Source organism: Dromaius novaehollandiae, chromosome 1 (assembly GCF_036370855.1).
Source record: "Dromaius novaehollandiae isolate bDroNov1 chromosome 1, bDroNov1.hap1, whole genome shotgun sequence".
Lineage (NCBI taxonomy): Eukaryota > Metazoa > Chordata > Aves > Casuariiformes > Dromaiidae > Dromaius > Dromaius novaehollandiae.
This window is the reverse complement of record NC_088098.1, coordinates 204,940,917-204,957,255: the sequence shown is the minus strand read 5'-3', so window position 1 is coordinate 204,957,255 and position 16,339 is coordinate 204,940,917. Positions and strand designations below refer to the sequence as shown.

General features: G+C 36.3%; 1 protein-coding gene across 3 annotated transcripts in view; it reads left to right on the top strand.

Moving 5' to 3' along the window:
• The window catches only part of CNTN5 (contactin 5), a 656,184-nt gene that overhangs the window by 501,472 nt on the left and 138,373 nt on the right, over positions 1-16,339 (top strand). For all 3 annotated transcript variants that reach the window (XM_064505105.1, XM_026109144.2, XM_064505106.1), the window contains 3 exons: positions 7,305-7,486; positions 13,909-14,045; positions 16,001-16,130. In XM_064505105.1, coding sequence (XP_064361175.1) covers positions 7,305-7,486; positions 13,909-14,045; positions 16,001-16,130 — 449 coding nt within the window. The remainder of the gene's footprint in view (positions 1-7,304; positions 7,487-13,908; positions 14,046-16,000; positions 16,131-16,339) is intronic.

Below are 16,339 nucleotides of genomic sequence, written 5' to 3'. Positions count from 1 at the left end.
CATGTTGGAACTAGAGATTCATACAGTCAGTGTATTACCTATATATAGGAGGATTGCCATGTGAAACACATGGAGCCAGTGTGCTGGAATTTTAGTATCTTATGTGTTAAGGAAATGGCAGTATAGAAGTCCACTGCTAGTAATTTGCCTTCACTCCCCAAAATGATTCTTATTATGATATTTCACTTTTTATCTCCAGATGCCAGAGTGTTAAAATGACTATATCATTATATCCTCTTTTTAAAACAGGCAAACTGTGGCATAGAGGATTAAAATAGAACAATTTGCAGATCAAACTTCAGTTTAAAGACAAAAACTGGCACAGGAATAGATGTTTTCCAGATCCCATAACACAGAAAATAATGATCAGCTGGATTGATTTCTACCTTTCTTTGAGTAGATTTTTTTTTTCTTTGAGCCTTTATAATGCTATTATAAGCATTACAATCATTCATAGCAAATAAAGAATTAGCAAATCTTTAGCAAATAACGATTCTTTGGCAAATCTTGGGTAGATTTCCCAGGCCTCAGTCTGCCTTGCTTTGGATGAACACTCCAGCTATATCATACCTCTAAATGGAAGTTTATAGTTAGTGTCTTTTACCATATGGCATAGGGAAAGTGGAAAAATTCAGTTCTACCAAAAAGCAAGTCCCCGTCAATAGGACATCAGCCTCAAAGAAGCTATATTACCAGCCCCTTCCCCTCAGGACCATAAAGAAAAACCTATAAGTGTTACCAAAAACTTTGTTCAGTAATATACAGGGCTTTGCCTTAGTTTAAAGGTGATAGAGATATGTTTGCAGATGCTTGCTTGTGACTTTTGCATAGAAGGACTTTTAAATTGAGGACAAGAAGGAACAAGAAAGCTCCTGATACAGAAATCTGTCTCCTTTTATTTGTACTCCAAACCTACTATTCAGAATGATATATGCAGTCTTTTCGTCTGTGTCAGAAGTTGAGAGGATCAGAAGAAAGAAAATTCTGATAATTATGAATAGTAGTTCCTCAAAGTTACTGTTTCCATATTTCGCGTCAGGATTTCCCAGAAAGAAATAACTGCACATAAAGTATTATGGTACAAATTACTTCAATCCAGCACTTCCAGAAGTCATCACACTCTATAGCTGACCTGCGGATTTAAAGCTGTCCCAGACGCACCAGATTTACGCATGAAGATCATGTGTGTCACGAGTGGTGATAGATCTGTTGTTTCTTGGAAGTACTGGACTCATTGCAGCCACCCCTCTAGCATTGATCTGTACAGTGTAGAGTTGATCTGTAGAGTAGAGCAAAGTTAAAAATCCTGGACTAATGTGTCAACTACAGAAATTCTGCCTGGCCAAAGTCTGGGACACAGAAAAAAGACATGTTCAAGAAAGTCCCATTATAAAATAACCTTACACAAGATGGGTAGTCAGATTGGTACTGTGGTATTCTACCTCTAAGACTCCCATCAAAACATGTCGCTTAGTCTGGCAAATTGTTCTCTTTTAAGGCATTAATTCTCAACTTATATTTGTGGATTTTTCATATATTATCTTCTCTACTCACACAACATGTAATATATGTCACTTGCTTCTCAAGCTGCTTTAGACTCTCTTTTCAACAACCTCTTTGAACAAGCCACCGGCTGGAGACATTTTAAATGTTGTTATGTCTTTAATATTTTTAAAAAGAACATTCACCATCTTCAAAGTGCCTTCAGCCAGCAAGCTCAGGTAAGAAATGATAGAGAGAGACTAGAAAAAAAGTGTTACTGGCTGGCTGTTTGATACTTAGGGAGTTTCTCAAAATGGAGGAGAGAAATGAGCCTACTTCTGTCATGCTTTAATAGCTGTAGCAGCTCTGCACCTCCTCTATCACACAATATAATGTCCACAATACTATGACGAGTAAATATAATATAGAATTTTGCAATATGGCTAATACTAAATCCACAGAAGCTCATCCATTCTCTCCGTGGTGATGGAGTTCAGCTATTCATCAACCTACTTTTTCCATTAAATTTTTCATGACCAAGCTTTGCTGTTGTGACTTGATTAAGAGTAAATACCATTATCTCTTTTAAATGGAGGCACAGAAGGTTGTGGAATAGCTTTTTCCTTTTCATTCACTGCTTGCAAAAACAATTCCTTGCCCATTGTGGATATTCTGGTTTCCTGTTTGATTACATCTTAATCAGATGACTGAATAACTTTAAATATTTGGGGAACTACTTTGAAATCATGAGGAGTGTGAGTTATCTTCATCTAACTTTAGCCCTCTAACCATTAGGGATCAAGTTTGAGCTAACAGTTTAGACCGCTCAACCAAGTGGAGAAAGTCCTCTGGAGTATGACTCATTATGGATAATGGGTCATTATGTATAATGAATCATTATCCACACCATTACTATAGATGTTAGGTATGCTCTCCCATTTTAAAACCTAAAGTGTGAAGAAGATGACTTGGAGCTGGGCACGCAGTCAAGCACAGACATGCTGCCTCCACTCTGTGCTGGTAAAGTACAAGACATTTCTAGTGAGGAAGCACATCTGCACCAGCATACAACACTGACATGCATCAGACCTCTGTAGTGCAGTCACGGCCCCCATGTTGATGTGACTTGCAGACCCAAACTCGTTCCTGTTTGCTGGCCTCAAACACATCACCATCTCCTTCTATTGTATTCTAATCCTGTCCTGAAGTCAACAGTACTCACAGCTGCTACATGTCGTGAGTATTAAGTATCTATTAATAACCAAATGAAAGGAAAAATTATCTGTATAGAATAATGAGATAGTTTCCTAATTCTTTGCATCTGACCAGAATAGATTAATATGGGACATTCTAAAGGTAAGATTGTGCTACTGGTAGATGCACATTCCTGGAAAGTATATGTATGATGGAGAGAATTTCATGATACACCTCGACATTTTAATCCTACATAACTACCCTGTAATAATTAGAAGACATTTAACACAGCTGGAAGGCTAGAGGGTGTAGGGAGAAAGTGCTCTTTTCTAATCTCGAATGCACAGGCATACGGAGTTTTTCACGGTGTATTATGATGTGCACCTGTGGATTTGAAGGCACAACTCAGAATGGTGAGGCATTGTACGGTGAAATAGTGTGCAAAGGAATTGAAACTGCAGTAGGAGGTGAAATATTTCGAAGGCATCCAATTGTAACCCCCCACACCCCAAAAAATAGAAAATGCATTCTTATTTAAGAAATTGCTGAAAAATGAGGAGCTCAGATCTATGGAAAATGTATTTTAAAACCTAGAGGGTTCCCTTATTTCCACCTCATCCCTTTCCTGAAACAAATATATGCTTTGTAGTTCCAACTACATTCTTTTTCAAATGAAATTGAAAAGAATTGTACAATATTGTTTCCGATAAGATCTTCAAAACATTCCTACTTCCAGTGAAAACAGAGAAAAATTCCCAATGAATTCAATAGCATTTGTCCTGCTTCTGAAACTAACCCTTACAATCTCCTCTAAATGTAAATGCAAAAGTGTAACCCACATTTTTTTTCAAATTCAAGTTGAACATAGCCATAGTTAGGTCCATCATGGTCACTGGTGACCTCTTAGAATTTTTGTTTCAGCTCATATGAATATGGGATTTAATGTTGGTCCCTGTGAAATCATTTGAGAATTTTGTCTCACTGGGGCTAAGACTTACCTGCAGTACTCAATGTTTCCAAAAGTGAGAAAGAGAGGTCTTCTCTTTGAACTCAGCTGGAGCTTGAATAAAGTTACTCATATGAGTTGAGTACTTTTTTCTGTAATAAACAAGAAAGCTTAATATTCCCATAGATGCCTGATAAGCCCCAAATAAAAATTGATTATAACAATTATTATTATAAGATTTAAAAATTATGCATATTATCTTAAAAAATATCAATATTAGGGGTATTTCTGCTATTGCTCTGTCTTTTGAAAAGGCTGTGGATCATTTAAAAAGATGAGCAATGTATGCATATGTTAGTTAGCTTTTTATGGTAGATTTTATGAGTTTTCTAGAACAGTCACACAATTTTATTCTTTCACATCCTTACTGAGATATATTTCATACTTTCATTTCATTCTCTCATGAGTCACAAAGGAGAAATATGTATAGATATATTTTTACTTCAGATGTAAAATTCATACCTCACTTGTGAGTTATGCAAGGAAAATAAGAGGCTTCATTAAACAGAGCTACAAGTTGTCTGTGAATATGATTTGCAGTTTGGGAGTACTTTCCTTTGAAATCATTAAATCTTCACAGCTAAAGTAATTCTATCTCCTTGAAAAAATCCACTTATTACCTCATACTGACAAAGAAAAAAGTGAGTTTTTTTAAAAAATATGTTTCCTAATGACCTAGACAACAAGAAGTTTCTTCAGTATTTGCTGTGTTATGCACATTTATTTTCTGTAGCATGCATTACAGCATTTTTTTTTAAGAGGTAAATGCAATTTAAAGGAAATTTCCTAAATACATGAATTTCAGAATAACCTCATAGCAGCTAAATGAGCTAAGTTTCATGGTTTATAATGTCTTCATTGTTTCCCTGAAATACTGACCATGAAAAAAAATCTACTCATCAGCTCTATTCAGCTGAACTGTTTATTTTCTATGACAACAGAGCAAAAGCATTTTTGTCATTGGTTTTACTGGATGTAGAGTTGCAGGGAAAATATGCAATAATGGGTCGTAAGCATGGCAGCCTTATGGATAATAAAATGTACCCACCTGCCTTTCCCATTCATAAGACAGCAGTTGCTGAGTAGTATTGCATTTTACCCAGCAAAAAGTATTTCTATAGTGAACCTGTGCTGTAATGAATAAAGATTAATTAAACACTTGGGTGGCCATGGTTGCTGTTTTGCAGCCAGTGATCAGGACATAATTATAAAGTAAGAGGGCAAGCATATAAGTAGTTGACAGTCAAAGCTGAACCCAAAACAATAAATTTATGAAATCTCCAGAACATCACTCAATAAAGACTATAAACTTTAGTAGCAAATTTAAGAGTGAAATTAGAAATAAAATATGATTGTTCATAAATGAGAAAAAGAAGAAACTAATATTGCTACTTGTACTACTTCTAAAATATGCAAATAGCTATCAAATTATAGCAAGTTAAAATATGTACCTAAGGATATCAGAGGATAATCATAAGTGGTGGGGCTAAGGACAATACATTTTAAATCGTATATCAGGGACAAAAGTACCCTATTTATTCTTAATATTTGGAATTGAACAGGATGAAGTAATTGTGTCATATAAGAGTAGGAAGTTCTTTTCAATCTACTAACTGAAGTGGATATAAAATAACTTCTAATAGGGAACAAACTTTATAAAATTAGATCCATATAGGGTGCACAGAAGAGTCCTAAAGCCAAACTCACAGGGCACCAAGATTTGAAAGCAGTCAGCGAGAAAGTAATTTAAGATTAAGAATAAGCAAGCTGTCCAGCTTCTATGGCAGAAAAAAGAGCTGGTGTGATCCATATATATCTGAAAAAAGAAAAAGATATAAATGATGGGAGAGCTGAAGAAAAAAAAATCAGTCTGTTTTGTTCGTTAAAAAAAAAGTGATTTGACTTCAATACATGTATCTTCTGTGCAGGAAAGTAGTAAAGGACCATTTCACAAGAGAGAGGGATCATAAGAACCATGTCTCGAAGATGACTCCAGACAAATTCAAAATAAAATAAAGTTTCTTTCATGACATTAAGTAATCAGTGGAGCAAACTAACAAGGGAAACAATGATTCTTTCTCTCTGATACATTCAAATCAATAGCAGATACCATTCCAGGGACTGTACTTTGGCCAAGACACAAATTTTCTATGAAGATAATTATGCTAATAGACTCAATGAAATTTAATGAGTTGTGATATTCAAAAGAGAAGATTAGAGAAGCTAATACTAACTTCTGACCTCCAACTATGAGTCTGTGAATTTCCTGAATCTCCGTAAAATGCTTGAATTTGGAGCAACTCAGCTGGGATTTGGAGTCCAACCACAGTAACTCAGAGGCTGATTTTCACTGGCTGAACAATAATAGCTAGAGCCTTACCCCTGGGTGGTTCTCACCTCTATGTGTGTTATGTCTAAAGTTGGGCACCATGAAAAGTGGAGGAAAAAGTTTTTCATTGTAACTTTATGTAATTACAGCAAGTCCCAAAAATGGAAGTTAGTAAATGGTGGTAGAAATGAATAATGCTTTGAATTTGAATCTCTGTTATGAACTACATATCCCCATCTAAACTGCAACAGGTTTCAACTGTGTTTATATCCAAGTTTAGACTTGGGAATAATTCAAATAAATCCAAAATAAATTTTCCATGAATAAAGAATCAGCATGCAACAGTTATATTTTCATTTATGAGGTCTTTAAAGTTTCTTTTAGAATACCTGAAATAGTGTAGTTTTCAGTTCACAATCAAACATTTGACATTACTTTTATAGCTGTGTTCTTCCCCCCACCCCAAGTGTCCCCTACCACATTCAGAAAAATATAAGGCTGTACCAATTGAGAACCATGGAACAAAGACCCCAGGGGCTGGCGAACAAATAACAAGTCTTTGGGTAAAAAAGGATAATTGAATGAGTGCAAACACCATCTAATCCATTTCTTCCTGCAGTATTAACGTAAACAACGCCTCTTGGGTTTTTGTATAGACTTGTGTGGAACAGCAAGCTACAGAGAAAAAGCCTTTCACTGCAGAAAGTAGGCATGTAACACTGAGTCAGAAACTGTAGTGCCATTAATACATACTTCTTAAGTACCCGATTTGTTCACCCTGAGAATATTGCAACAGAAAATGTCTCCAAAACTTAGGTCACCTCAACTTACTCAAAATACAGTGGTCCTGAAATCCCCCACCTAGATGAGCATATCACTTTCTGAGCTCCTGTGCTGTAGTTTCACTGCAGGAAAATTGGGAAGTGTTGGAATTTGCTAAGTTCATCCAGGTTTTGAAGCTGTTATTTTTCTTTTACCTATATAATGAAAGTGTTCAGGACAACAGGAGTAAAACATAAAGTGCTAAAGAAGCTCTAGAGAGAGTTTTTCAAGCGATTTACTTACTCTCAATAAAAATATGGCCTCCCTTGTGGATGAAGAGGACACCTTCCATGTAACAACCATTTATTAAATATTCCCTGTGGACACTGAAGTATATCAAGCATATACGAACCTTAATTGTGATTATATTTTATTGCTACTTAGATTATTAAGCGTTTAAACTACCAGATAGCAGAATCTATATTCTCAATAGTGGAAGAGTGCTAACAGCAATTTTACTAAATATTTCAGCCCTGTTCCAACAATCTCATGGAGGAAAGTTAATGGTCATAATCCAAGTAAAGCCCGGCTGAGAAAATCCCAAGCTGTGCTTGAAATACCTAATGTGCAGCTAGAGGATGCAGGGATGTACGAGTGTAAAGCTGAAAACTCACGTGGAAGGAATGTCTTCAGAGGACAGCTGCAAGTGTACAGTAAGTGTAACTGCAGACAGTATTATCCAGTAATATTTTGTCCACACTTAAGGCTGTAAATATATATGAAGAATGCTCAGGCCCAAAGAAAAAGAAATATTTTTCTTCTGAAATAAGATCGGTATGAAATTAAGCTACATATTTTTATTCCTCAGTAATGTATTGAAGTATGAAACATGAATAAAACTGACTCCCTCAAAAGTTGGCAAAAACAGAATTTTATGTTTCTTGATGTTTAGGGTTTCTTTTAAAAACAGTACACTGTACACAGTATAATTTAAAAATCTATACTTTTGATTCTTCTGACATGATATATAATGTTGACATGCAACCCATGCCTGCTGCACCTGTCAGAAAACTATTTTATAAATGTCTTAGCATTTTCTCGTGCTTTTATCAAATGTCTATTTCACCCTTGCCATGCCTCAGTGATGAGTTATTGCTAATTTCATTGTAGAAGAGAAAGAACTGAATAAGTGCTTGTATTTTCGTAATCTAGGCATGCACAGTTTCCTAAGGTTCTGATCTTCAGGAAGGCTGAAAAATGAAATGATTTCCTCAAGGTCACCCTTTTGGCCTGTGGAAGAGCTGGAAACAGAACTCAGATCATAACAAACATGATCCAGTGTTCTGGCCGCTATATAACTCTGACTCTCTCATTAGCTAGGATATCTGTTTTCATTCTTGAGTAGAAATAAAGTTTCTACCCAAATCTAGAAGTCCACAGAAAACATCTTCTCCATCAACTCTGCAAAGATAGAAATAACAATTTTTAATTCTCCACCACTATATGATTGTCAAAATGTTTTTTTTTCAGTCATTGCTTTTATGGATAGTGCAGTTTGTGCTAATATACATATTAGAGTTGATTTAACATTACGGATAGGGGATCCACTTCAGATTGTCTCTGATTAGCAGCTATGTGAGACTGGTATATTATTATGTTTCTGTTTTGTAAAGCTTATTATTTTACAGTCTACCTTATAGGCAAATTAAAAACAAAAAACAAAAAAAAACCTGAATCAGAATTTCACCTCTTGGCATTAGTGGGGAGCGAGGTCAGTGCAGGTAACAGAGAGCTTTCAAATGGAGAAGATCAAAAGCGACCTGCAGTACAGCAGAACACGCACCACAAACTATTAATAGCCTACCTAAAGCACTTTTTCTGGGCCTTGAGATGAAGCAAACCCCTCAGTGAGCCTCTCACATCAGAGGGCTCCTGAAGACAGCATTAGTATCTTACTGGCCTACAAACCTTGACATCCCTTCTCAGGGATGTAACTGGGTTTGTGTAAATGTTGCTCTACGGCATTTTCAGCTTCCTTTGCTGACAGATGATTTGGCAGGATCTGGGGGCATTACTTGAAACAGCATTTGCTGCTATAACTCTAATTCATAACAACATTAGACTTGAATTATTTATCTTAAAGCTCATTGTCTTTTCACTGACATCTTATTCCTCCAGGACACACTGATTATTTTGGCTCAAAAATTCATATGTAGGCCATCATTCCTTACCAGGGCTTTCTTGTAAAATTTCAGAGCGGGCTGTAGGACCAGCCATGTCATACTATGGCCTCACTGTTTACATTCTCTGCAGGAATCACTTGCTGTCTGTCTGAATCTGCTTCATTTTCTCAGTTGCATCTGATCTGGTTTACCACCAAGGAGTTTGGAGAAAGCCCAGACCACCAAGTCTGCCTGTCTGGCGACATTTGATCACAAAGTACTGATTTATTACCTGATGCTGTAATCCAGATGGGTGCCATGGCAATCTGATGCAGCTAACACTTCAGATGTTGTTCAGATAGCGGTATTTCAGATGCTGACAATTTCAGATTGTTGCAGTCTTGTTGTAGTTGTCAGTACTGACCTAGCTGAAATTCAGCTATAGAAGAGACAAGGGCATCAAAAATTTAATTTTGCTACTGGCAGGACATCCCCATATACTTGACTGCAATCCATTTTTAGGGTCATGATTTCCCTCAACTGATTTGGTCATCTAGTAATTTACATTGACTTTTATTCAAGCTTAAATTTATTAATACAAGAGAGCACAAAAATTACAATTTTCATGGAGAACTCGGTATTAATCAGTTGTCATCACTGACTACCAGCATTTGCCCAATCCTGATCCTCTTGCACTCCAAACCTCTTGCTTTTGAGGGTATGCTATGGATGCCCAGGAGGAATTCACTAAATCTTCCCTTTTCCTTCCCCCTTCTCCCTTCCCCTTTGCCTTCCTCTTCCCCTTTTCCCTCTCCTTCCCCATTAATTGTACAAAGTTCAGTATCAGATCCTTTCTTACCTCTCTTTTTCTTTCATTATCTTTTCTTTTCATACACCTTTTCCTCTTTCGTTGTTTTGTTTCAATACAGAGGTATCAATGAAAAAGAAGTCAGAAAAGCAATTTAGGGGTATTGAAAACAGGAGAGCAGGTATCTCTGCAATGAACATGACAGAATGACTAAGGAAGAAAGAGACAAAGTAAAAAGAACAAGGAAATAAATTAGGAGAGAGAGCTGGACAGAAACGGCATCACGAAAGACTGACCTAAAGCAGTGAGCTTCCAGCTGACCCCCAGCAGTTGTATGTTGCTCATACAGGGATCCTGGCCTGTGCCACTAAGGCTGAGCCCTCACAGCCTGGATGTTCAGCTCCAGCTTTTCGGGGAAAGAGAGCCCTGTTCCCACAGTTACATTACTTTATGGGGGCACTCAAACACCTCAAGCAAGCAACATCAAACACAAGTTTTCTCCTTCAACACCATTGCTCTCGCCAGGGAAAATAAATGTGTGAGTGCATACCACGCTCTGGCAGGTGCTGCAATATTCTGTAATGCAGTGTAACAGCGGGTCCAGAGCTTTTCTGATCCTCTTAGTATAGACAGGCTTGGGAAACCGGGTCTAGTTTTAGGCTCAGTCCATATTCAAAGCCATTACCCATTAGGCACAACTGAGATTTTCGGAAGAAGGATGTTATTCTCCGAGGGAAAAGTGAAAGGGTAGCGTAGGGTCTCCCCTCTCAAACACCATTTTAATCACTTCCTATAAAACCTGCATGGAGGCAAATCCACTAGTGTCACTGTACATTAGCCCCAAATACATTCAAGACTGGCTTGAAAGGAAGAAATTTCTGTGGTCAGGGCAGCACCTGCAGTTGAAGTTTGCTATCTTTCTAACCCTGCCATAGCTACCTATTCTTCTTCTATTGTGTACTTCCCAACTTGGCCTTGCGTCCAGAAAATTAAGTATTTTCAGCTCAAACTTTGTTCTCATTCGCACTTTAGGACACTATCTGAAGTCAAGGTACTTGCCTATGCAAAATTTTCTCCTTTATAATCTTTTTCAGCCAAAAAGTTGCATAATTTTTTGAGAAAGTAGTCTGACTTTTCTGCATCTGAATTTCATTTTGCACAAAGGATTTTAAAAAAGAATGGCCTGTAAGCTTTCAGATTTATTGCCAGTTTGTGTTTGTAAAACATTTTGACATCCTTGAATAAAAAGAGGTGCAGGAAAGCAACATAAAATAAATCAGAGAATGGCCACAGTGGTTTTAAAATCTCTGGAGCACTATAGAAAGCTACGGCACAATATCCATAAAAAGTACTGAATAATAAAATACATCCTTCTATTCTTACATCCATCCCAAAAACTGTTCGTTGGACAGATAAAAATCAGGCAAGCATCCATTGTTCCCCAAGCTGAATGTTGTCTTTATAAAGAGAAAAACCATCTGTTACTTATGGAATCTGCTGAAATGCTTCTTGTTAATATTTAAGTTTTCCAATTAAAATTAAGGGCAATTATAGAAGGAGTTTTTCCTTTCCCATATGTGTAATAAGATGAAGATCAACTCTTTTTGTTAAAAAAAAGAAAATAATATGTTGAGTGAGAGGTTGCAAATCTGGTTACTTGTTTAGTATTTAACTCCTTTAGTTATTGACAGCATTTAAGTGCAAATGTAAAGATATGGAGAGAGACTCTTGCGAACGAGCAGAGAAGGAACTCCATTTTCCTGATGCAGGGTAAAGAGTGCATAGAGAGAGGAAAGGAAGCCAAAAAGTGAGGCAAAATATTTCTCTCAATCAGGCATTTAGCTGTGTTCCTGCTCCATCTACCTGTTGTTTTGCTATTCTGTTCAGAATTTCTTTTACTTCACTCAAAGTGATGAGAATCTGAGCCAATATTTCTGCTAAGCGCAATTTCAACAGCTTGAAAATTCAGAGTCCAGAAGCCATTTAATGTATCAGGAGAAAATTTAGGGCTGAAATACTCCAGACGATGAAAATACAATTGTCAAGACCAATCAGTCATACAACTGGGCTTTGCAAGCGTGTGGTTATAGAGGAACAGCCGTGCCAAGACTGTGCTATTAGGACAGCCTCAGCCAGAGGAACTGCAGTTGTGTACTGACGAGAACACCTCTAGATCAGACTTGATGAGACAGTTTTATTCCAGTGTAATCAGGTTCACACTCGAATTTCAAATGCTCAGGTTCAAGATGAGATCAAATTCAAAACACAAAAATGAGACCATTTATGTTTTGGGTCATATAGCAGAACTTTCAGAAAAGCAAAATAATAAAAAGAGTGAAATAAAAAGAGAGTAGCACAGTTTAATACCTCTTTGAAACTACATAATTTTATGGCACCATCGGCTAACTTTTATGATTTTTTAGTTACAAATATAACTGTCACAGAATCAAAATCATATTAGCTCTGCTCATTTTCAAATGAAAGAATTTCTGCTCAGCATGTTTCCTTCCTTCATACCAAAGCATTCAACAAAAAACAGCAGCAGCAACTAAACAATGCAATTGGATTATATTTTTAGGACAGTTAGTACAATTAGTAGGCAACAAGTGAGCAGGAACTCCCACAAGTTGCTTCCAAGTATTACACGGGATCTTTTGACTAACAGAAGAAGCCAGAGATTCAGTGCAGAGAGAGCACATATGGAGCATTTTGTGCATTAGCTTGACTGCAATAAGAATATAAGAGCAGCTGTTTTGGGTCTTGGGTTTGGGAATGAGGTTGGGTCTATCTTGCCTCTGATTTCTTCTACTAGAAAGAAATGAGTGATTCTTTTTCTGATACCTTTCCAGCAATCGCCTGGTCAGACTCTTCTCTGCTTAGGAGTGATAGACATTTGACTCACATTCTTTACAATCAGTGCAGATAGAACCAGTTAGCTACCTGTTATGCCTCCTCATATCTTCTCACTCCTTTGATTGGTGACCTGTCAGATGCCAGGCAGATTCAAAGATTTATTTCTAAACTCAGTTCCACATTTCAGGTAGGTTATCAATTATTGCATGCTCAAAACAGAGACTTTGTTGTGACAGCTCTGGATTTCTACTCATCCCAGTCAGAAGAACTGTACAGTCCTTTAGCAGCGGAACCCCTCAGCTACTTATTATCTTGATTTTTCTTAATATTTAAGGTTATTAAAGTTAATTAATTTGATCTACCATACTCTTTGCTACAGAACTTGATATTGTTACAATATGAAAAACCAAAATCTGGCTTCTGAGCATACATTTTTATTTCTGTACATGAATAAACAGTTCTTCACTGAATCATGAAGTTTTCCAAATGATAAGCTTAGGAACAATCACATAAGTATGTGATTGATCGCTTCATTAAAGATCTGCATCTCTGCAGCGATATTCCCTGCTTTTTAACAGGTTATTACATGAAAATTAGGTATTAACAACCACATATATGCCCAAGTACTTTGAGACTTAAAAAAACTACCATTTTAAATGAATGAAACCCAACACACTTTAACAAGAACGTGTGCAAATACCTTGCCAAATGTCCAGTCATTCCTGGATAAATAAACCATGATTTCCCAGTACATTGATAGAATTGCATGAAACAGAGAGATTATGATAACAATTATTGTTATTTTAAAAGCAATTACCTGGTAGCCACAATACAATGTTTCACAACACTGCAAGATCTATTTAAATTTTACTAAGGGGGTTAATTATCATAATCTCTCTGTTTTGTTCAGTTCTAGCAAATCTAGCAGTGTTACTAGATACCCTATGGAAGCTACCAGGTAAACGTTCATAAATTCAATAATGATAAATGCGTTAATATATAGTACAGTAATTTAATCCTCTGGACTATACTAAATCAGACATACTTTCTATTCCTGGTCATAACTGCTCACCGACTGGTCCAATTACATTATATCCTTTAATGTTATGGAGTTCTGTTAATTTACTTACTTTCTATTTCGGTTTTTCTTTGATTGTTTGAACGTGCATCTTCCTCAGAGTAAGCTAGGCTTTGTATAGGCCATAATTTAGGCTCTTTAATTGATTAGGTCTTCTCATACCAGCTAAAGACTTATTGGTTTGTATACAGATTTTTTTGTTGTTGTTTGTTTTTTTGTTTGTTTGTTTTGCAGCCTACCCACATTGGATGGAGAAACTTAATGATACTCAGTTAGACAGCGGAGATCAACTCCGATGGGAATGTAAAGCGACTGGAAAACCACGACCCACATATCGTTGGCTGAAAAATGGAGTTCCTCTCTGGTCACAGGTACGTTGCACAATGAAGCACCAGTATGTCACATGGTTCTCCTTTGATTCAAACAAAGTGAATTAAAGTACTGAAAAGTACTTCAGAAACAAGAGCTTGATTTTCTCTCTTCGTTTCTTGAGTGTTACTATACAGACAGATTTCTTATGCATGTCCTTCCTGGCCTATCTGTAGCACTGTAAGGTTGCAGTCATCAGAAATTTCCTCTAGTTCAGAGAAATGGGGGAGGCAAGGCATCCTGAGCTGTCTCCAACACCATATTCTTCATTTGCTGTGATGTCCCTTTGAGCAATATTCAGTATGGTGGGTTGGGGTTTTTTTGTTTTAGATTGTGATATCCTCTAAAATTTTTACTTCTATCTAAGCTGTATAAAAAGCAAGTGAGTGGCAACCCAGAGAAGGCCTGTGTTTGCTGAATCTGACTCCTTCCTACCTCCCTTAGTGTTATGTTTTGTTATGTTATTTATCACACAGTACATTTTCATTGTACATACCATATGTTTCAAAACCCTAACAAGCTGATGTAAGAGGTACAATGGATATTTTATGTTCATTAGATTTCAGTTCTATTAATTTTCTGCGAATAACAGAACTCATATCTTTACAATTGAGACTGTTAAAATGTGGCACATAAGACTTCCAGAATGTGAAGTCTTGAACTGCAGCAATATTTTAAAATTAGGTCTGGATAAAATTTTCTTTTCATTTTAAAAAAATCATTCATGGTATGGTCTGTTTTTTATTTTACTTTGTTCTATTTCCTTTACTGAATCATCAACGAATCAACTCACTTTTTTTTTTTGTCTAGTACATTTTATTTCTTATAGCCTCAAAATATTTAGAGTAAAAAAAAAGTTTTGTGAACTAACTTAATTCATTTTTCCAGATTAAAATAAAACTGTTCAATTCTGAGAGAAAGCATCTCCATTTATAAATGAATTCACAGAATGGATGTATGAATATAAAAGATGTTATGTCTTTCTTTTCAGCAAACATCTCTCGTATCTCTGAAAATCAACCAATTACACAAACAATGAAAAAGTAAACACATAAACACAGTTTATTTTTGAGGCTGCAAGGCATTGAAAATAAGGTTACATGCCTCTATTTTATCCTCCTCTGCCTTTTTAAAGAGGGAGATGTCCATCCTGAAACTGAAGCAATTTAAGTATCTATACTTCTGGTTTTCTGACTTTCCAAATCATTAGTTGTACCAGGCTCTGAAATTTCAAATTAAATTTCAGTTAAAACAGGGGCTTAAGATAGAGAGAACTTCTTTTCATTTTTTCCTCTGCACTCAAACGCTCTGGTCTTTACTAACCTTTGACTCAAGCAACAAGAGTTCAAGTTATTCATTATATAGATCTGTGAAACATTTCCATAAACAGATATTAATACTCCTTCTCTTCGACCTGCAGTAATTATTTTCTACTAAAAGACCTTTCAAATGAGAAATTGGCTCTAATGACAAAGGCAGTTAGACCCTTTCACTCTTATTCACGCAAACAGCCTTTTATATACACTTTTACAAAAATGGTGCCACAATTGAAACAAAACATTTGCTATAGATGTGAATATTATCAAATATGGTACACGCACAACTGATTTCTTGACTCATTAAAGTTCCCAAGATGAACCACTTTTAAAAATTGCATAGGGTAATAGCCCCCAGCAGGCAAGCAAGCAAGCAGATAAAAGCAGTCCTTGAGGATGATGAACTGTACACTTAAAAATATTTCTCTTTAAATATTTTCAGAGTTTTTCTCTGTTCCCCCCATCTGTTTTATTCTTATCATTTTTTAGATAACTAGAATAAAGGAAGTCCAAGGAAGTTAGTTCCTAAGTTGTATTTTAACTTAATAATGTATTCTGGCCTTTTGCCTTAACCTAACAGCCAGAACATTTCCAGTGCTTGTTTGCTTTTATACAATTATCATTTTTTTATTCCATTACAGAGCAGAATTGAGATGGTTAATGGTGTACTGATGATCCACGGTGTGAATCTCTCAGATGCTGGAATGTATCAGTGCTTAGCAGAAAATAAGTATGGCACCGTTTATGCCAGTGCTGAACTGAAGATTTTAGGTGAGTATCATCAGAAAAGAACGGAATGTTCCTTTTTTTCCTTTGATAATTACACTTGTTCTTGGCCTGTTATGACAAAGAAACATCTTTTCCACTCCAAACTTAGCAAGCAGACAGAAGTGGACTTCTTTTTCCTTTTGTTAATTATGTGTGGCTGGGTCCTTTATAGCCTAGGTGAATGCAAGTCCTTCTGTTAACTGAATGTTTTA